Source organism: Piliocolobus tephrosceles, chromosome 13 (genome assembly GCF_002776525.5).
Source record: "Piliocolobus tephrosceles isolate RC106 chromosome 13, ASM277652v3, whole genome shotgun sequence".
Classification (NCBI taxonomy): Eukaryota; Metazoa; Chordata; class Mammalia; order Primates; family Cercopithecidae; genus Piliocolobus; species Piliocolobus tephrosceles.
The window spans coordinates 37,764,636-37,788,068 of record NC_045446.1 but is presented as its reverse complement, the minus strand read 5'-3'; the positions used below and the strand labels follow the sequence as shown (position 1 = coordinate 37,788,068).

The window sequence follows — 23,433 nt, the reverse complement described above, 5'->3', positions numbered from 1 at the left end:
TGTAGTGAAAGATAGTGTTGTTTTTTGTTTTTGTATATAGGTATTCAATTTTAGGTCCTAGGCCTTTTTTCAATAGATGACTGTTACTGATTCAGTTTCCTCACTCATTATTGGAGTGTTCAGATTTTCTATTTCTTCCTGATTTAATCTTGGTAACTTGTATTTGTCAAGGAATCTATCCCGTTCATCTATGTTCACAAAGTTTTTGGTGTATAATTGTTCATAATAGTCTCATGATGTTTTGTATTTCTGTGATGTCACCTGTAATGTCTCCTTTTACATCTCTGATTTTATTTATTTAGGTCTTTTCTTTCTTTTCTGTGGTGAGTCTAAGGTTTCTCATATTTGTTAATCTTTTCAAAAGGACTGCTAATTTTGTTGATTATTTTTGAAAACTTTGAAAGTCACTATTGTATTTATTTCTGCTCTAAGCTTTATTATTATTTACAATTTGGGGTTTCGTTTGTCTTTTTGTTCTACTTTTTTGAGCTGCATGGTCAGGTTATTGGGAATCTTTGTTTTTTATTTAGGCATTTATTTCTATAAACTTCTCTCTTAGAACTGCTTTTGCTGTGTCTCATAGATTTTGATATGATGTGTTTCCAATCTCATTTGTCTCAAGTAATTTTTTAATTTATCTTTTAATTTATTCATTGAATTATTGGTTATTTAGAAGTACACTGTTCAATTTTCATGTTTGTAAAATTTCTTAAGTTTTTATTGTTTGTTTCCAGTTTTATAATATCGTGGTCTAAAAGGATACTTGATATGGTCTCTGTCTTCCTAAATTTCTTAAGACTAGTTTTGTGTTCTAACATGTGATCTGCCCTAGAGAATGTTCCATATGCAGTTGATTGAGAAGAATGTTTACTCTGCAGCTGTTGGATGGAATGTTCTGTAAATATCTGTTATGTCCATTTGGTCTATGGTGTAGTTTAAGTCTAATTTTTTTTGTTGGTTTTCTATCTAGATTATCTATCCATTGTTGAGGGTGGGGTGTTGAAGTTTCCCACAATTGTATTGTAGTCTGTCTTTCTCTTCCTTTATATCTGATATTATTTGCTGTACATATTTGGGTGCTGTGGTGTTAGGTGCATATATATTTCCAATTGTTATACCCTCTTGTTGAATGGATCCCTATATCATTTTATAATGATTTTTTTTTTTTTTTTTTGTCTTTTAACAGTTTTTGACTTACAGTCTATTTCATCTGATATAAGTATGGCTCTTCCTGCTCACTTTTGGTTTGCATTTGCATGGAATATCTTTTTCCATGCCTTCACTTTCAGCCTACCTTTGTCTTAATGGTGAGGTGAATCTTTTGTAGACAGCATACAGTTGGATATATATTTTTAATCCATTTGGCTACTCAGTATGTTTTAATTGAAGAATTTGTTCCATTTGTACTCACAGTTATCATTGATAGATAAGGACTTACTCCTGCCATTTAGTTAATGATTTCTTGGTTTATAGATCATCTGTTTCTTTCTGTGTCTCTGTTTGTTTACCTCTGTGATTTGATGGTTTTCTGTGGTGCTATGCTTTGTTTTCTTCCTCTTTTCATTTGTGTAACTGCTGTAATTTCTTTCTTTCAGGCTACCATGGGGCTAACTTAAATAATCTTGTAGATATATTATTTTAAGCTGATAGTCACATAACTTTGGTCACATAAAAAATACCCTAGGCCGGGCGCGGTGGCTCACTCCTATAATCCCAGCACTTTTGGGAGGCCGAGATGGGCAGATCACGAGGTCAGGAGATCGAGACCATCCTGACTAACACGGTGAAACCCCATCTCTACTAAAAATACAAAAATTAGCCGGGCGCAGTGGCAGGCGCCTATAGTCCCAGCTACATGGGAGGCTGAGGCAGGAGAATGGCGTGAACCCAGGAGGCGGAGCTTGCAGTGAGTGGAGATGGCGCCACTGCACTCCAGCCTGGACGACAGAGCGAGACTCTGTCTCAAAAAAAAAACAAACAAACAAACAGAAAAAAATACCCTAGACTTTTTCCCTCCCCCATAATTTATATTCCTGTTGTTTAATTTTTACTTCTTTATCTATTAGGTGTTCTTAAGCCACTAATTCTGGCTGCTGTAGTTTTTTATTTGAATTTAAACTTTTCATACTAGATGATAGAAAGTTTACATAGCACCATTATTTCAATGGATTATTCTGAGTTTGATTTATGAATTTATATCTGCTGTTAAGTTTTATGCTTTTACAAGTTTTCTTGACAATAATTATATTCTTTTTGTTTCCAATTGTAGCATTTTCTCTAGCATTTCTTGTAAGGCCAGTCTAGTGGTGATGAATTCCCTCAGCATTTGTTTGTCTGGATAGGCCTTTATTTCTCCTTCATTTCTGAAGGATAGCTTAGATGGATATAGTATTATTGCCTGACAGATTTTTTTTTTTTCCTTTCAGCACTTTAAGTATAACAACCTATTTTCTTCTGGCCTGCAAAGTTTCTGTTGAGAACTCTGCTGATAGTCTAATAGGGGCTTCCTTTATATATAACTTGAAAGTTTTTTCTTGCAGATTTTAGAATCTTCTCTTTGACTTTTGGCAGTTTGATTAACGAGTACTTTGAAGAGGATCATTTTGAGTTGAATCTAATAGGGGACTTTTGAGCTTCCTGAATCTATTCAGATATAAATACATCTCCCAATATTTGGGAAGTTTCTGTCTATTATCCTGTTAAATAGGCTTTCTGTGTCTTTCTCCACCTCTTCTCTCTCTAATAATCCTATAATGGGAACATTTGTTCACTTAATGGTGTTTCATAAGTCTCATGGGCTTTCTTTATTCTTATTTGTTTATTTATTTTTCTCTGGTTTATTTTAAAAGACCTGTATTGAAACTTAAAAATATATTCTTTGATTCAGTGTGTTGTTAGAACTGTCAATTGTATTTTTTATTGTATTTATTGAATTGTTCAGCTCCAAGATTTCTGTTTGGTTCTTTTTTATATATCTTTTTTGTTGTTGTATTTCTCATTCAGATCATTAGTTATTTTTCTGATTTCATTGAATCATTTGTCTGTGCTCTCTTGTATCTCACTGCATTTTCTTAAGATCATTATTTACAATGCTTTTTCAGGAATTTCATAAATGTTCTTTTCTTTGGGGTCTGTCACTAGAAACTTACTGTGTTTCTTTGGAGGTGTCATATTTTCTTGCTGTTTTGTGTTTCTTGTGTCCTTATGTTCATATCTGCACATCTAGTGTAAATTTCTCTTTCTGGTTTTATAGAATAGCATTTGTAGGAAGAAACTTTCTTTGGTAGGTGGTCCCAGAGGAGCTTTGGCTTTGGTTCTGAGTGGAGTCTGTAATGTGATCTTCATGCTGTTACTTTAGCTACAATACTTGTCAGTGAAGTCTGTGATGTTGTCTCAGAAGCCTAGTGTATGGTTGACTATAAGGGCAATAATGTGGTTTTGCTTGGGTCTGGGGCAGCAGGCTGGATGTTAGCCAGACAAGGAGGCTGCAGAGGGCCAACAAGCTGTCTGGTGAGTTTCCTCCAGAGGCAGTGGCCATTTCCAGAGTGACTGTCAGAAGCCAAGCACAGATGCTCATGGGTGCAGTGGCACTGGGTGGTTTTGCAAAGTTCTGTCTGAAGGGACAGGATCACCCCAGGACCACCTGTCAGGCCATAGAGGAACATGCATGCACTTGAGCCAGGCAGGCTGTAGCAAGCTGTCCTGGGGATATTGCTGCTACAGGACCCGCTTTCAGGCTGTACATGAACATATGCAGGCACTGGGGAGGGGAGCCAGTCAGGTTGAAGCAGTTGCTTCTGGGGTGAATTCACCATAGGACTGGCTGTCAGGCTAGGTAAAAGCACTCACAAGGTTGGCAGACTGTGCAGTGTAGGTGCACATGGATGTGATGGCTAGCAGGCTGTTCAGCAGCTTTCCTGCTGTGCAGGTTCACCTGTTTATTGGAAGGTTGTAACACATGCCACATGGGTTTGGATGCCAGGGTCTCAGTCTTCCAATCTGGCCTATGTTCTGGGCAGCTGAGGTCATGGTACTGTAGGCACTGTGGTAGTATGATGGCAGGGCCTGAGGAATGGAAAGTCGGTAGCTGCTGATCCCCAGGGCAAGGCACACTGTATACATGGGTCCAGGTTCAAAATAGTACTGTACCATAGCAGCCTAGGTCACAGTGTGGGAGATGCTCACGGTGGGCTCTTACAATGAAGCAATGCAGTTGCACAGACCTCAGCTACTCTCCAGACTGGATTTGAGGGCTCTGAGGATTAGGGTCTCTCCTGTAGCAAGTATTGCTGGTGTTTGTGGTGGCAATGGGGACCACTGAGGATCTTTGGCTTATGTTTTCTCCATAGGAAGAAATCCCCCCCGACTCTGAGCTAATTCTGGTAAGGAAGAGACAGTGGTAGAGGTAGGGTATCTTCCTCTTTCTCTATGGTATCCTTGGTGTCTGTACTCCACATAGATTTTACCATTCCTCTGGTGCTGCCTAGCACACTACTTCAGTCACTTTAGTTACAATATAGTGGTTTATTTGTTGCTTTGGTTCCTTTTTGTTGGGGAAGGATGAGTGCCAGGTAACTGTAGTCAACCTTCTTTCTGACATCACTCTCTACATTTCTAATCTATTCTATTTATATTATATTCTGTAAAAAGAATGTAACTATTTCTGATCGTTTGAATATTTATCTCTGTATATAGGTGTTGATTTATAATCAGAAAAAAACCTTGCTTTTAAAACATCCTACTATTTATATAAAATGAAGAACAAATTAGGAATGAAATGCATTTTCTGTCTTTTTTTTCTTTACTTTATGAGTTATCCATATAACCACAGCCATATAAGTAGCAACATTAGGTCACTTTTTGAGTTTTGTCTTTTGCCAAGTAAAGAAAAGATTTATCAGTGGATGCAGCATCCCAGCACATATACACCATATTCCTTCTGTTCTCATGTGTGCTTCCCTCTCTCCCCTGGCTTTCACAATACTGTCCAAGCTTCTGTCAGTATATTACACACACACACACACACACATGTTTTTCAGTTCTTCAATGGTGCCTTTACTAAAATCACTCGACTTTGGACAAAAGCAAAGCAGAAATTTCCTATTTGACCTGTGTAATGCTGGCGATATCACTTAACATCTATGAGCTGTAATTTCTGGATCTTTTAAATGAGGGAGATAAAAATAACACATAGGGATATTGAAAGATTAAATGAGTAACCTCTCTAGTGCATAAAAGATGGTAATAAATGTTAACTTTCTCTACACTTGCTGCCCTTCGATATTTTAAAATTTCATTTCCCTTTATAAGACTACCTATACTCATATTTCCAATCGCAAAATACCAACTTTTACTTTTCTCCATTTTCTTCATCTTTAAGTTTGATCATTTGTTTCCCTTCAATTCAAGATATGAAAACAGTGACAGTCTTTTCTTTTTTCTTCCTATGTTCTTTATATCACATCTGCATTGATTGGTATTCATTTTTTACTCTTTTTAAAAAAAGTTTTCTATTACCCATTCATAAATATTTAAATGCTCAGGGCCATCTTTGGAGAGAAAGAGAATCACTGTTTTGTATTTTTCCTTTCTATCAAATATGTCTAGTAATATGAAAAAGTTTTTAAACATATTTAATTAATTCATGCAGAAATCATACTACTGTGATAATTTTCAGTAATCTTATTTTTAAAATGTCTTACTCCTTTTTAATGTCCTTTTAAGGTATCTAATTATTTTATCTTTTATAGCTATGAATTATAAAATCAGCACATTGATATTACAAAAAGTAGTGAAGTATAAAAACGTTGGAAATGCTAAATAAAAGCCACTTTCCTCAATTCATAATGCCACTCATCTCCCTTCTTACTGTAAACCTAATGGTACCTGTTGAGGTAATCAGTGTTAATGTAGGTTGGTACCAAAGTTATTGTGATTCTTGCCATTGAAAATAATGAAAATATTGAAAATAATGGCAAGAATCGCAATTACATTTGCACCACCCCAATAGTTTCATGTCCCTTAATTATCTTCTCCTCCCATTAATTATTATTGCCTTTCTAGAAACACCCTGTGTTTCTGTTGTGTTGTTTTGTTTTGTTTGGTAATTTGTTGCAAAGATATACTGATCTTCAAAAACATCTTGAATAGATTAATGAACTGGCTTAATATTTTTGAAGACAGGGAAAGGAAAATGAAGAAGCCAAACATGGTTAAATAAGTTTTACTTTAGAAGACAAGCATGACAGCTCCTAGAACAGAAACTCCAGGTCCAAGATTCAGTACTTAGTTTCCACCTTATACAATAACTATATTCTCAAATAAGCTGAAAACTTGTCAGACAGACCTCTTGACAGAACCTGCATTTGAACAGAATGGGAGGTTTATCCTCAAATGTTTTCCTACAAAATAGTTCTTTTTTAAATTTTTAAAAAAAATTTTTTGAGATGGAGTCTCATTCTGTTGCCCAGGCTGGAGTGCAGCGGCGAGATCTTGGCTCACCACAACCTCTGCCTCCTGGGTTGAAGCGATTATCAGCCTCCTGAGTAGCTGGGACTACAGGCACGTGCCATCACACCCAACTAATTTTTGTATTTTTAGTAGAGATGGGGTTTCACCATGCTAACCGGGCTGGTTTTGAACTCCTGACCTCGTGATCCACCTGCCTCGGCCTTCCAAAGTGCTGGGATTACAGGCATGAGCCACTGTGCGCAGCCCAAAATATTTCTTTATATTATCACTGACATTGCAGAAATCAAGATATGGCTGAAATTTTCATTGTTGAACCAGACTCCAGTTTTATATTATTCCAGTTACGTCTTAATGTTCAATCCCTTAAACTCTCACTCTTCTCCACCTCCTACCCCCTTCTCAGTTACCACACCTTCCCTGGAATCACAACTGGTTCTCATACCTACGGCTTTCTCTTTCTCTTATAAGGTTCCAATACAACTTGCTCTTAAGTTATTTGTTTAATGAGGCTTAATGTATTATTTCCTCCAAAGCACTTGCATTTTACAGAAAACAAAGGCTGAACTCAGAAGGTAAGTGAGGAGAGTATTATTTGAATCATAGAAGCAACCTCTTGAGAGCCTCAACATCCCACCAGCTCCACTTAATTGAATACTATAACCCATGTAACTTCTTAGTGCTATAAAACAATCATAGTTCCTGGGAGAAACCAGAAGCTACCTCCTATTTTTGTAAATATCTATTTCTACTTATTGGGCAATTTAGGATAAAGATTCAGGGATTTTGGGAAGTAGAATAGACCATAAATATTTCTCCTTTGCTTTTGCAACTAACTCAGGAGAAGATTATAAAATGAATTGAGTGCAAAGGAAGTGAACTATAATACAGCCAACATAAACAATGTAAGAAGATGGTTATATTCCTCAGATTTAATTAGTATAAAATAACAATGATCTTCTGAATTTATGCATTCTCTTTCTATTCAGGATGTTAAAGCACATCACAGATTATTAAATAGCCCTCTGATTCACCTGAATACACAGGATTAACCTGAGGATTTAATCAAGTAGGGCTAGATTAAAACCATTAATGTGAAATATTATACCATCAAAAGTATTCATTTAGAAAATGAAATGCTACCTTTTGTTATGCTATTTTCAGACCAAAACAAAATAGACAGCTAATAAAAATATGCTTTTTGGTTGTTAATAGATTGATTACAGGATCCCTGTACCATCATTTTCTCCAAATGAAGGACTTAGATTAATATTTTATTGATCAAAATTGCTTTTCAAATATAATCCATGTACATGGAATTACAAAATATAGACATGGAAAAATAGTTTAAATCAGTCAGACTTTTTTTTTTATTAGGAACTTTTAACATAGTTCTGTTTCTGTACATAGCCAGAAACCTTAAACTAGTCCTTAATTATTTCTTTTATCTCCTTAACAGTATCAGTGACTAACTGTTGTGAATTTTGCTTCTGTAACATTTTTCTTATTCATTTTTGCTTATCATCCTTGCGTCTCCTTCCTTAGTTCAGCTAGTTGTCATTTTTAGCTTGGACAGTTGCAGCGGGCTTCCAACTGCTTAGTCTTCCTGTCTCTAATCTAAACTCTTCCTATATCCCTTTCACAGGACTAGTGGAAGAATCTTTTTTATATAGTAAATGTGATTACCATGTGCTTGAGGCTGTTTAATGGGTTTCTATTGTATTTACTGGGTATAAATTCTAAGTTCATTAGCCTGGCCTGGGAGGCCCTCCATTGTTTGAAACCACTTTTCCATTCTCTTTTTGGCAAAAATTGTCTCTTGGTACCTCTCTTTCTAATCACCCTGCACTCCAAGCTACAGAACCACTTTTGCTCGTCCCCCAGGGAACTTTGCTGTTACCCTGTCTTTTTCTCCACAGTGCTTCCTGGAATGCCATTCTTAATTTGTCTTCTTGGCGAATATCTCTTTATCTTTGAAAATTACAGTTAAGGGTCACTTCCTTCATAAAGCATTTTTTTCAATAACGTATGTAGAATTGAATTTTGTGTTTATTCTTCCCGCAGGGTGTTTGGGCATTATTCCTCCAATCAGATTCTTCTGAAGAATTAAGCAATCCATTTTGTGAATATTCTTCTGTTACAGTGCTTAGGATATGTCATTTCTCCCATTATCAGAGTGTAAGCTCCTTATGAACAAGGACTGTAGCTTCCTCATTTTTGAATGTCCAAGTCTTTAAATAAATGCAAAATATTTTATTCACCACCTAGCATCTTGCTTACTGTATGTGCTCAAAATTATTTTTTGTTATTGGGATCATATTTTTAATGTATTTCAAGTTTGCAGCACTTATTTTAATTTACACTTACAACCAAAGACTATACATTTTCTAAACATTTCAAAATAGGTGGATCATAGCATTCCTAAATAAATATATAACTGGGGAGAAAAATATGGGCTAAAACAATCAAAATTTGGTTACAAGTCCATCTTACAGGTCATGAAAGTAATTTAAAATAGTATTTTCAATTTTTACTATGCATCAAATGACCTGGAACACTTTTGAAAAACTAAAGATTCTTTTTTATTTTTAATTTTTTTGGTTTTTGAGATGGAGTCTCACTGTGTCTCCCAGGCTTGAGCGCAGTGGCAAGATCTCAGCTCACAGCAACCTCTGCCTCCCATATTCAAGCGATTCTCGTGCCTCAGCCTTCCAAGTAGTTGGGGGCACATCACCACACCTGGCTAATTTTTGCATTTTTAGTAGAGACGGGGTTTCACCACGTTGGCCAGGCTGGTCTCGAACTCCTGACCTCAAGAGATCCACCCTCCTCGGCCTCCCAAAGTGCTGGGATTACAGGCATGAGCCAACGCACCTGGCAAAAAAACTATACAGATTCTTGAGTCCTGTTCAGAATCTCCTTTGTTGGGCTAAGAAATCTGTATTTAAAACAAATCATTCAAAGATACTCTCTAGTAATTCTTATCCAGCCAACCCCTCAAACAGCATTAGAAAATCGTTAATTTAAGAGAGCTAAGGTAATTTCGAGGCACAATCAAGATCAGAAATTACATCTTCCAAAATTAAATTACACATAATTTAATTTAACAATAATTAAAATATCAATGTATTATTTTTAACATCCCTTTTTCAGGCATATAGCTAAACAACTACAAAGACAGAATTTGAAACCGAGAATTGCTCTTTCCTAAGTCTACCGTTTTTCTTCTTTATTTTGCTACCCTCAGAAAATGATATGCTACTTTAAGGTATCAAAAGTAGCATGGTACTATTGTATCAGAATATGTTACTAAAAATATTTTAATGAAAATTAAATATGCAAAATTATTCCAAAAGTGCATATTCTTGTTGCTTGACTATTCAACTTTAACTAATTTTACCTGTTACAGCAGCATGACAGTTGCCTGGCCCCATGATTAAAGGGTAACTTTTAAGAAATTTATAGAAACATCAGAATAGAAGTACTCTTAGAGTTTGAAAAATCTGGAATTAGTCTAATTAAATCATTTCAGCATGGTGAAATTCTTTTAATCAAAAATTAAAATGTTATTAAAGTCAAATTTTATAAATATTAAATTAAATTTTATTAAAATTAAACTAAAATTAAAATTTTAATTAATTCTAATTAATTTTTAAATGAAATAATGAACTCCTTTTGGTTTTCCTCCTCTCATTTTAAAATCCATGTACCATGCACAGAGCACTCTATAACAAAAAAAGAAGAAATCCTATCTACATTTGGCTAATGTAAGTACTCCATGTAGGTTCTGGACTTTTCTCCTTTGTTGATCCATTCCCATCTCTGGAGTCCAGAGCATACATCCCTATACTTCTTTCACGGGCCTGATCACTGAAGGCCTCAAAATACACCTAACTTTCCTTAATACCTGGTTACCACTGGTTACCAATTACAATGCAAATAGGCTATTGTGGATTGGGATGGATCAAAGGGTTGGACCATGCATCTTAACCAAGAAAAGAGGTAATGTCAAACGACTCATCTCATAAGAGGATTGGCTTTTTAATAAATGTATTTGTTTAGTTTGTTCATGTCTATGTCCATAGTTTCTAGAAATTCAGACAAGTAGATGACTGGAAAATGGCAGGCTCTTTTCAATTCTGCAAAAGCTTGGAGTTTATTTTCACAGTGAAGGCTGAATTTTGGGGCCATGACTAAAAGACAAAAAGTTCTAAGACCCATGTAGAACCACCTATTATGCCCCCTCACACTAACCATGTCCTTTTCCTGCCTTTGCTGTTCTTTTTCTCCCAAACTGGTTTTTGCATAACACCCCAAACAAGGCATTACTGGGAAGATGGTGAAGTCTTAGCTGAGAATGAATTCTAAAATCCTTACCATGGCCTACTGTGCACTGAAAAAGTGTTTCCCTGTGAGATCGCAATGACTCATCTCTTACTACTTCACTGTCTTATTGCTGCCACTCCTTTCTCTCTAACTTCCCTGCCGTTCATGAAATACATCAAGTCCGTGCCAGTCTCAGAGTACTGGCATTCCCGTTTCTGTGTCTCAAAGATACTTAGCTGAGATTTCTGCTTGGCTCCCTCCCTCATTGCATGCACTGCTCTGCTCAGATGCTACCCTCTTGAAGAGGCTTTTCTGAATACTCTATAAAACAGTACTCTGTGTCTACCAAAACTCTCTATCCGCTCTGCCTGCTTTATTTTCCCTCAGAGCACTTTTCATCTCCTAACCAATTACATATTTTTTTTGCCGTTTATCTCTAGCCACTGAAATTTGAGTCCCATGAAAGTAGAGATTATGTCTTTTTGATTCAGGTTTGTTTGGTTTCTAAAACACTAACTGATGCACTAGAAATTGATAATTAATATATTAACCTAATTAATATATATGAATAAGAGAATTTCAGCTTACTAAATGCGTCAGTGGCTGATTTTTTAAAGTATAGGTTCTCCAACGTGTTATCGTGTGTGTGTGTGTGTGCGCGCGCGCACGTGTGTGTATCAGGTAGGGCCCGGCCCTGAAGCCCTTTATCCTCTTCCCCAACAAGCATTTACTCATTCCACTTTACACAATCACACACACATGCACACATTCACAGCTTGTTTGTACTGCCAAAGTGATTGCTGCCAGACACCATACAGTTGGATATATTTAAGTCATTATTTACTTTGTAGTCTGTAGTTTGAGATCTAACAATTCACTCTGCTTGAACTGATTTTGTAGCTCATCAGTGATGTTGCCAGTCAGCCATAGCATTTGGGCCTTGGATGATGCAGGTTTGCAAATACCCCAGAAAGTCTTCCAAAAGCATTATGGCATCTTTTGTAATTTATAACTTTCTTCCCAGTGTTATTGTAACCCCCTAGTGCATCAGTTGCAGATATTTCCATCCTAAGTTTGCAGAGTGACTCTATGTGCTAGATATTAAGACAAAAATTTGAACAGGACTGGGCGTGGTGGCTCATGTCTGTAATCCTAGTACTTTGGGAGGCTGGGGCGGATGAGGAATTCGAGACCAGCCTGGGCAACATGCCCAAAAGCCATCTCTGAAAAAAAAAAAAGAAAGAAAGAAAGAAAATGAGCCAGGCATCATGGTGGTGTGTACCTGTGGTTACAGCTCCTTACTTTGGAAGCTGAGGTGGGAGGATCACCTGAGCCCAGGAAGTTGAGGATGCAGTGAGCTCTGATCATGACATTGCACTCCAGCCTGGGCGTTAGAGTCAGACTTTGTCTCAAAAATAAATAAATAGTTAAAAATGAAATCATTTATGTGACAAGGCACGATGTAGGTGGTGCTAGACAACCATGATAGTCAATCCTGACTTTGCTACTTGCTTAGTAGAGTTGTCTCACCATTAAGGTGCCTGACATTCTAGGACTTAGTTTCTTCTTCTGTAGAATGGGAATCATTCTGTAGAACGGGGATCTATGTAACAAAATTGTTGTTAAGGAATAATAATATATGTAAAGCACTGTTTGGCACAAGCCAAATGGCAATTATTTTAACTATAACTAACTTTCAATCCCCACAAAGGAACTCAACTCAGTGCTAGAGTCATAGTGGGTGCTCAAGTACTATTTTTTGGGCGATCGAGTCTATCCTATTGTACTCCTTGGAGACCCTGCTATGTTTATCTCACTTAATAAATAGGACATGAAAAAGAAACCCGTTATAGTAGGAATCACTTGGTGTTCATGAGTTCACAGTAATCTTATCCTAAAATTTGAAAATTATAGTTTGTGTATAGCTAAAACAAAAACAAAGACAAAAAACCTGCACTAGGAGGAGAATGAGAGTATTGTACTCAGTGTAATCTTTCTGTCTCCAGATAACACTTTAAATCTTAGGAAGGGGCAGATTTAAATCACAGCTAAGATGAGTAATGACAGTCATTTTACTGAAAGAACTGTCAGAGAAGGTGAACAACTTTTAATATGTCCAGATGCATACTTTTAATTTTTCGTGCCAACAGGCAAAGTTATAGGAAATGATAATCTAAACAATATTTTATGGAATTATGTGGTTATGAGGTAATAGTCACATGCACATACATATACCCACAAGTACTTCTGTCTATAGCGAATACTTTCCCAACTATATTTACTTGGAATATTGTGAAATGTATGCCCTTTCCTTGAGTCTATGTAAATATTGGTCAGAGTATACAACAGAAGGGAAAAGATGGCAGAAGAGGAAAAATGTTATCAGAAAAATCTATTGTGACTTACAGATTCAACAGATTTGACTTATGCATCTATTTTAAATAACTACAAAAACAGATTTGTTCTTTACAAATACAAATGTATACAGTCTTTTGTCATAGTTTAGAAATTTCTTTATCAGTAGTACAGAATTCAGACTTCCACTTCACCTTCCAGTGTAGTAAAAAAAACTATGATTTTTTTTTTTTTTTTTTTTTGAGATGAAGTCTCGCTCTGTCGCCCAGGCTGGAGTGAAGGGGCGCGATCTCCGCTCACTGCAAGCTCCACCTCCCAGGTTCACGGCATTCTCCTGCCTCAACCTCCGGAGTGGCTGGGACTACAGGCGCCCGCCACCACGCCCAGCTAATTTTTTTGTATTTTTAGTAGAGACAGGGTTTCACAGTGTTCGCCAGGATGGTCTCGATCTCCTGACCTCGTGATCCGCCCGCCTCGGCCTCCCAAAGTGCTGGGATTACAGGCGTGAGCCACCTTGCCTGGCCAAAAAACTCTATAATTTTGAGCTTAAATCTCAGCTCAGCCATTGATTAGCTGAATGACTTTTAGGGACTTTTTCTCATTTCTTGATTTACAAAATGAAAATGAAGATAGCTACCAGAAAAAATTCATTATTACAGATTACAAGTGTATCTACACACACATATATGTTCACTCACATTTACATTCACATGTATATCAATTTCATTCATGTATGTATATATAAAACCTTACATGCTAAGTTTCAATGCGTTTCTATTTAATGTAAAATATAACCACTGTGTAACATACATTATAGGTGTTTTTTCAAATAGTGTAAATACTAGCCTTTTCCAAAAGAGAAGAATAATGTTCACTATGTATTCTCTTTATTTCAGGCTTATGAAAAAATTGCTTACCTCCTCACCAATTTAGGTAAGTCCATTTTTCTTCACTCTTTAGTCAGAAAATAACATATGGGCATGTCAATCTGTAGTTACTTTATATAATGTAGCATTTTAATAACTGCAATTATTTAAGTATTTACCAATAAAAAGGAGCGGGTAGTACAGGAAGTTGGTCTATATTGAATAATAAGAGAGAGGCAATGCATGTACTTATAAAATATTTTTACTAGAAATCAGCACACCTACATCTTCCTACTTAGGAGTGCTTGCTTCTCCAACTTTTCAGTTCTTCGGGTTTTTCCTCAATATTTATTATTTATCAAAGTGTTCTACTACATGTACACATTTTAAAATCCAAAACAGTATTAAGAGATTTACAATGAAAACCAATCCTTTACCACATCACCCATTCCTAGTTTCTATGCCAAAGGAACTACTTTTTAACTGTTTTTCCTTTCTTTCTTTTTTTTTTTTTTTTTTAATGGAGTCTTGCGTAATCGCCCAGGCTGGAGTGCAGTGGTGCCATCTCGGCTCACTGCAAGCTCCACCTCCCAGCTTCACGCCATTCTCCTGCCTCAGCCTCCCGAGTAGCTGGGACTACAGGTGCCTGCCACCACGCCTGGCTAATTTTTTGTACTTTTAGTAGAGACAGGGTTTCACCGTTTTATTCAGGATGGTCTTGATCTCCTGACCTCATGATCAACCTGCGTCGGCCTCCCAAATTGCTGGGATTACAGGTGTGAGCCACCATGCCTGGCTGCTTTTTAACATTTTTATCTTTTTTTTTTTTTTTTTGTTATTTCCCACCGTGTTTCCATGTAATATCCTTCTATTGCCATTATTGGATTTTATCTTTTGATAGCTATTGCCTTCCCATTATAAAAGTATGAATTATTAAGACTTAGGTCTTAATGTTCCCTGCACTGCCCTGTCCCCTCACACTCCATCTTTCATTATCTGATAAACACAGTTATTTCTCCTCCTTCCAAGGTGGATATATCAGCATTTTTAGCCAAATTAATCATTAGTCTTCATATCATTATGTCTCTGTAACTATTTTCATACCTACAGCATGGTATATTCTATAATTGTGTATGTGTTTTGTACCATTTCTGTATTTTTTAAGCTAATAATGACCCCTTTTTTTGCTTTTTTAAAACATACTTTTCTTTATCCCAAAGGTTTTGCCAAGACTCTTAAATGTTCTCTGAATATATTCAAACACATCAAGAATTATACAAACTTGATTTTCTTCTTAGAGTTACCCTCTCAAGCTGTCTCCTTCAAACTAGATGGGTTATTTTCTAGGCTTGTAGCCAACTGCATCTAGACTTAATTTTCATAAGCACTCTGGGAATTCCTTTTATATTTTTCTGTAATTTGGATACTCTTTACTAAATTCTCTGTCTTATTCCTTCTTGGCTCAATTCCTTATTTTGCTGTTTATAAGTAAGCTTCATAAAACTTTGTGTATGTGAAAATGTCTCTATTCTAGCCTCAAACTTGATATCCAGTGTTCCTGGGTATGAAATTCTATGTTAGAAATACCCCTTTGAATTTTGAAGGAACTTCCTTTTCTTCTGGATTCCAGCACTGTTACTGAGAGCTCTGCTACCATTCCTATTCGCAGTCCTTTGCACAGGACCTGTTTTGATTTTTTTTTATTTGTTTATACTCTAGCATAATTTTGAATCTTTTCTCATTTTGAGATTTCACAATGATGTACTTTGGTGGAAACCTTTTATCATCTGTTATGCCGGATACTTAGTGCATCCCATCAATTATTGATATCCATTGTGTCCTTTGGGAAGTAGACACTGAGATGGAGTTGTAATGCAAGAGATTTCTTAGGGGAAAACTCCTGAGGAAGGGAGCAGGATTGGATAAGAAGAGCCTCAGACAACAATGCAGATCTGATGGTTTTAACAATCCAATGGAGAGCTCTAGAACAAATATTTCAAATAAAGATTTAGAAGAATCTAACATTGGATATAATTGAGCATATTTGGCCAAGACCTAGTACCCCTGTCATTCTGAGTCACTGGTTGGTTGTTGCTTGGGAAGAGCAAGACCTGAGCATAAAAGCTGAGGCATAGGATGAGGGTGGAAACAGCTGGAGGCTTGGAAACAGCTGGAGGCTGTCAGCTGACTGTACTCCTTGCACCTGAACAGCAAGTTCTTACTGAGGGGAAATCCTAGTGGCAAACTTCCACTGCTGCCATAATCTGAAAACTCAGAAACTTCACTTCCAGGAAATGTTTGTATATTCTTTTTTTTTTTTTTTTTTTTTTTTTTGAGACGGAGTCTTGCTCTGTCGCCCGAGCTGGAGTGCAGTGGCCAGATCTCAGCTCACTGCAAGCTCCGCCTCCCGGGTTTACGCCATTCTCCTGCCTCAGCCTCCGGAGTAGCTGGGACTACAGGCGCCCGCCACCTCGCCCGGCTAGTTTTTTGTATTTTTAGTAGAGACGGGGTTTCACCGTGTTAGCCAGGATGGTCTCGATCTCCTGACCTCGTGATCCGCCCGTCTCGGCCTCCCAAAGTGCTGGGATTACAGGCTTGAGCCACCGCGCCCGGCGTTTGTATATTCTTTGTTAAATAATTTCCTTCTTTTAAAAATCTTTCTGAAACTCTTTACGTTCAGATGTTTCTTATCATATTCAATAGTTATTTTTTTCTTTCTTCATTTTCTATGATTTTTGTTGGGATTTCTTCAAGATAACCTCAAACTTATCTTCCAAGTATTCTCATGAATATTTTATATTGGCTCATGCTTTACATTTTCTAGAGTTATTTCCTGTTCTCTGAATGTCCTTTTTTTATGTCATCCATTTCCAGCCTCACAGATGCAGTGTCTGAAGTAGGCACTATAATGTAATTGTTAAGAGCGTCAGCTCTACAGGGAGAATGCATGAGTTGAAATCTTTGCACCATAACTTACATTATCAGTAGTTGCACAGTAATAATCAATTATTTTATTCTCTTGGTTTCTCAAATTCTTATATATATATATATATATATACATACAAAATTTATATGTATATATATTTTGTGTATATATATATATATACAAAATTTATATGTATATATATTTTGTATATATATACACAATGAGATAGTGTCTGTGCTCTGGAGCTAACATTGGAGAAACAATGTTGTGAAAGGGGAAAACAGCAGGCTTTGGAGATGGATATAGCAATGAACATTTGGATTGCCCCATTATGACTGTGTAACTATCAGCAAGCTTTTTCCTCTCCCTGTTCTCTCTTCTTCTCCACTCCTTCTCCTCTTCTTCCCACTCTTTCTCCTCCCTCTGCTTCTCCTTCTTCTTTACTTTTTGGGTCTTCGGTTCCTCACTGGTAAAATGACAATAATAATAGTTCCTATTTCACTATTGTATGTTGGCTGCCTGACACATGACAGGTGGTTCAATAAATAGCAATGATCCAGTTCATTATTCTTTCAACCCTTTGAGCTGCATTTTCTTTAGTTGGATAACAAAGCACTAGCTCTGTTCCTTACATTCATTTGCTTTTAAAGTACCCTATACCCAGGATTGAAGCAAATCTAAGGAGAATGATTTGGGGAAATCATAGTTAATAGTAGGAAACAGAACAGTTATATGTGCTAAGTACCAAGAAATGTCAAAGTTTTCACTTGATATTTGATTTTTTCCTCTATAACCCGGTGATGATTTATGTCTGTTGATTCGTCATTTAACTAATAATGGACTATATTAGTTTAAATGAATAAAAATATTGATAGTTTGATTAAAATAATAGAATCTATGTTGTGTCTCTGTGTGTGTGTGTGTGTGTGTGTGTGAGCGCGTGCCTGATGTTATATTCTGTTTAATTTTTGGCTGTGCTAATTTGTGCTTCAAAACACAAATGAAAAATTAAGTTTTAGTTCTCAGAAGAGGTCATATGCTATTTAAATAATTTTTTAAAACTTTCTGTTTCTTGATTTACTTTTTCCAAATATTTTCAAAAACCACAAAGCAAAAAAGATAAAGCTTAAATTCTAATACATTTGTTTTTTAACATGGGATAAATTAAAAACATTTACTTCAAAGTGATTTTTTTGAACTTTGGTTTCATGGTTGTTGAGAATTAGATCAGGATGGCTGTTAGTTGTTCTTAATAATGAACTATGTTAAAGATAAATTGGGATTCGAAAGAACAAATTAAGCCAACTAATGAAAAGAGTTTTGACTTTGTCAAACAGGGGTCAAAAGTACCTCACAGTGTTACAGTCATAACACACTGTAACTTTCTACTATACACACTATTAATTCCAAGGAACAGAGAAATTAACAGTAAAAAGGACTAATTACCTTACTGGGTGACTGCATCTCATAACTAGCTTTTCATCCATAACTAGCTTCATTAGGTAAAAAGTAAGAGATATTTTGGCCAGAAATACGTTATCCTAGAAATAGCACCTATATCCTTAGTGTTCAGTATTTGATTCCTCCTCTGAGTTAAAAGCCAATTCAAAATGATCCACAATGTGCTATATTTGTGAATGGAATGGTGTTGAAAAATAAAAGTTTTCTTCCTGGCAGCATAGACCCTAGATTAAACCTCAAAGTTATCATCATTGCAGTAACTTCCATTGTTTCAGTTTTCTCTTGTCACATAGCCATTTACTCCAAACTTAGTAGCTCAGGACAACAACTTATTATTTTTAATGATCCTACAATTTAGATTAGGCCCTGCTATGTGATTTTTCTCCTCCATGTGGTGTCTACTTGGGCTGGTGTGTAAGAGGTCCTCTTCAATCACGTCTGTTTCCTCATACGGAATTATTGGGATAGCTGGTGTCTTCCGCCTTCTTCTCCTCTATGTATCTCTACCTGCCTAGCTTGCTTATAGCAGTATAATAGGACATCTTACATGTCAGCTGGCTTCCAGGAAGACAAGCCCCTATACACAAGTGCTTATCCAGCTTCTGCTTGCATTTTACTTGCATATCCAGTCTCCTCTTGGTGAAGGCAAGTCAGAATCAAGGTTGGAGGCAACTACACTAGGGTATGTGTACTTGGAGGAGTGGTTCACTGTGGACGCAGGTTTAAATGCAACCAATGTAACAATCCTCCACTTCTAGCAAAATGCCTTTCTGCTGGGAACATTGTAATCTTCATCAGAATATGTAAAGCAACTGAGTAGCACTCAACATGTCTCCAACTTGGTACATAATCTTACTACCATTTAGAATGATTTCTCCCAGTAAAATCTTAGTGACCTTTTCTGGTATCAGAGCTTGCTTCTGTGAAACCTTTGTTGACTTCTTGATCCTTCACTCTACAATGTTCCTTTAGCTGTTTGTGATTCCTTTCGTTACTGCATCTATTACATTATTCTGATCTATTATCTATCTAATCTATCTATCTATCTATCTATCTATCTATCTATCTATCTATCTATCTACTAAAAAATTCTTACAGCCAAGAAATGAATGTACTTACTTCTGATTCTTTCAATCCTTAGGTACAAAGTTTGGCATGCATTCGTTTATAAAAGAAATATGTGTGGAGGACCTAATATTTTAGACAACGTGATAGGGAGACAGGCCATTAGACTATCAAGATGCCTTATTTCTTTAATAAACTGTTGAATTAAATCTGCTATTTTTTGTTTCTTTTGAGACAGAGTTTCACTCTTGTTGCCCAGGCTGGAAGGCAATGGCGCAATCTCGGCTCACCGCAACCTACACCTCCCAAGTTCAAGCAATTCTCTTGTCTCAGCCTCCCAAGTAGCTGGGATTACAGGTGCGCACCACCACACCTGGCTAATTTTGTATTTTTAGTAGAGACGGGGTTTCTCCATGTTGGTCAGGCTGGTCTCGAACTGCCAACCTCAGGTGCTCCACCCACCTTGGCCTCCCAAAGTACTGGCATTACAGGCATGAGCCACCACACCAGGCCTAAATCTGCTATATTTTATCTAGGAATTTCCAATGAGATTTTAAGTAAAAATAGGTTGTAGATTTTTACTTGCCCTGTCTTTGAGGGGTTTTAGTGTCAGAAATTATGCAAATCTCACTGAACAAGAAGATAGGTTCAGTCCCCATACCATAGCATCAAGTGTAGATAGTATCAAGTGTAGATAGTATCAAGTCTGTTCCAGTATGAAATAGCAGCCCAGTACATACTTGTCAGAAGAGTGGATGAAAAATTAATAATCATAAATATGTTAAGAATGGCCCACAAATAAATGGTTGAATATAACATTTAGAGGTATGTGGTTCTCCTTATATAATTAAGAATTGTAAAAAACAGAGTTTAAAACTTTAATTTTCTTGACAACGTTTTAAAGTATTATTTGTCTTCACTGGCATTTCTCACAGGACAATTTGGAGCACTTTACATCTTCAGTCTGGCCTCTCATAGAAGGGTCACTTTAGTTGGCCACATAGATTCCTGCATTATTGTCACTTGACATTAATCAGGAAACCATGAACTTTCAGAGAAAGTCTTATTTTGGGAGGTTGAAGTCTATTACTGAATCCTATTTTAGGATATCCAAACTACCCAAACACTTCTCTTGTGTACATGTGGCTTTTATTCTCACACAGTTTTATAAAAACCAGTTTATAAGGCATTTAGATAATTATGTACTCTTTAGTTTGTTACAGGCCTAACCACTCTTTTCTGTATTAAACCAAAACTCTCTCCCCCTAATTGTTAAGTTTTTGGGCCTTGAAGGCATTTAGTCTTATGCTACTAGACTTAGTCGAGATACAGTTTTATTTTCTTTTATTAAATGGTTGAGTAAGGAATTCTGTGGTAAATTTATAAATGAAAGTGGGTTATAGTGTCCTTGCATTGTCCTTGTTATGCTATGCTGTGTTAAGTCAATATTACATTAGTCTTACCAAGCAAGTTGAATTACTTTAATTATTTTACATTTTTCTGAAATATACAAAAGGCAAATTTGTTATTTAATTAGCGTTTCATAGAATCAACCCATGTGACTATCCAGGCATTATGTCATTCTGAGGTAGATGTTTACTTTTTTTTTTTTTTTTTTTTTAGTTAATGCACTGGTAATTAGTTTTTTGAAGAGTACCTACTTGTTTCTGAGCCATTTTTTCAAAAGTCCTATTTGTGTAGGTAGTTGTTTATTAAATATAAGTGTTTTGTCAACTGAAAATTATTGATAGGATGTTTAGCAATGTTAATCTCTTCAGTGCAGTGTTTATACATCTTTTATTTGGGGTGGTGGACTCTTCTCTTTTTTCTTATAACTGGACTTCATAAATGTTAGTCAATATTACATGTTCAAGAATCATTCTATCTATTTTATTGAAGATTTTAAAACATTTTATTGTTGATTTTTATTCTTTCATTTTACTTTATTTCTGTTTATTTTATTGTTCTTGTAGCTTCTTTGAAGGAAAAACTAAAATATTTGTTTCTATATAAGGCAATATTTATACATTAAAAATAAATAAAATAGTGAGAATCATGATCAATATAACAAATGGAGAAGAAAAGATAAAACAAATCATTAAACAAATTTTAAAAAGTGTGTTTGTATTTATCTCCAGATCTATCTATCCATCCATCTTTCAATTATCTATAAGAATAATTGCCATTTGAAAACTGGGACACAGATTGAACTTCAAAAAATAAAATCCAGCTAGATGATAATGAAAAGAAACACAACTACATTTAAAAAGCTGAAAAATGACTGACACTCGCGGAGTAAGAGCATATATCAAGAAAATAGTAACAATAAAATCAAATGTCACCAGGTTAATATTAGGGAAACTAGATGGAAAGAGGAATACTTCATACTAGTAAATGAACTAACATGTCAGTATAATAATCATGATCTCAATGCATTTTTAACAAGCTTTAAAATACAGATAGCAAAAAAATGATAGAAAAGAACTGAAAAATCCATAGTCAAAACATAAGTAAAGACATATAGTATTTAAGCCAGGCATGGTGGCTCACGCCTGTGATCTCAGCACTTTGGGAGGCTGAGGCAGGAGGATCATTTAAGGTCAGGAGTTCAAAACCAGCCTGGCCAATATGGTGAAACCCTGTCTCTACTGAAAATACCTCCCTACCAAAAAAAGTTAGCCAAGCGTGGTGTCGGGCGCCTGTAATCCCAGCTCCTCGGGAGGCTGAAGTAGGAGAATCACTTGAACCCGGGAGGTGGAGGTTGCAGTGAGCCAAGATCACCAAGCTACAATCCAGCCTGGATGACAGAGTGAGACTCCATCTAAAAAAAAAAAAAAGATACACAGTGTTTGACTATCATATCTGACAACCTTCTTTAAAAATATGTACAAACCAGACTGGATGCAGTGACTCACTCCTGTAATCCCAGCACTTTGGGAGGTTGAGGTGGGCAGATCACCTGCAGTCAGGAGTTCGAGACCAGCCTGGCCAACATGTTGAAACCCCATCTCTACCAAAAAGTATAAAAATTAGCCGGGCATGGTGGCACATACCTGTCATCCCAGCTACTCAGGATACTGAGGCAGAAGAATCACTTGAACCTGGGAGGCAAAGGTTGTAGTGAGCTGAGATTGTGCCATTGTACTCCAGCCTGGTCAACAGAGTGAGACTCTCATCTCAAGAAAGAAAAAAAAAAAAATATATATATATATATAATGTATATATTTTATATATAAAATACATGTCTATATGTATACACACAAACCATATGCCCAATAGGAAAACAAATATTATTTTCATGCACTTGATACATTGACAAAACTTATCTACACAATTTAGCCGCAAATGACATCGAAACTTTTTGCCTCAAAGCAGAAATCAGGCAGGACACATTTGTGGACAATGCTGAAATAAAATTAGAAATGAAGAACCAAAAATAATCTACACAATAAAAATTACCTAAAAATCTACATCCTCTTTTCTAAATAAGTTTTGTGTTAATAAACTAAATTTATAAACTAGAGAGAAACAACAGTGAAAGCATGACATGTCAAAATCTGTGGGGACAGGTTCTTACTGACTGTTCTTACTGAGGCACACTTGCCAGTCACCTTCTGGGTGGCCCACGGACCCTTCCTACTTTTGGCACCTACCACCTTTGAACTTGGAATTCCCCAGGACCTCTTTCTTCCTCCTTCCATGTGACTGGGTTCGTGCATACGTTTAGCTTATGTTTTCCTTAAAGGAGATCCTGTTTTCTATCTTGACTGAATTCTTCAACTACGTTAAAATATGTGTTAGATGAGACATTTCTATTTTCTATCACTCATTTGAATACTAGATAGGAGCTAAGGCTGCAGTACATAAGGCTGTCCTTATTTTTTTCTTTTAATCATTATAAAACCATAAGATGTTAGAGTTGACGGGATTTTTATAAATCATCTTGTCTAAATCCCTTATTCTACA

The 23,433-nt window shown here is 36.2% G+C and overlaps 1 protein-coding gene across 3 annotated transcripts in view; it reads left to right on the top strand.

The window, feature by feature from the left end:
* ANO3 (anoctamin 3) overlaps positions 1–23,433 on the top strand; it is a 474,227-nt gene that overhangs the window by 420,752 nt on the left and 30,042 nt on the right. For all 3 annotated transcript variants that reach the window (XM_026454059.1, XM_023230338.2, XM_023230340.2), the window contains one exon: positions 14,046–14,082. In XM_026454059.1, the coding sequence (XP_026309844.1) occupies positions 14,046–14,082 (37 nt within the window). The remainder of the gene's footprint in view (positions 1–14,045; positions 14,083–23,433) is intronic.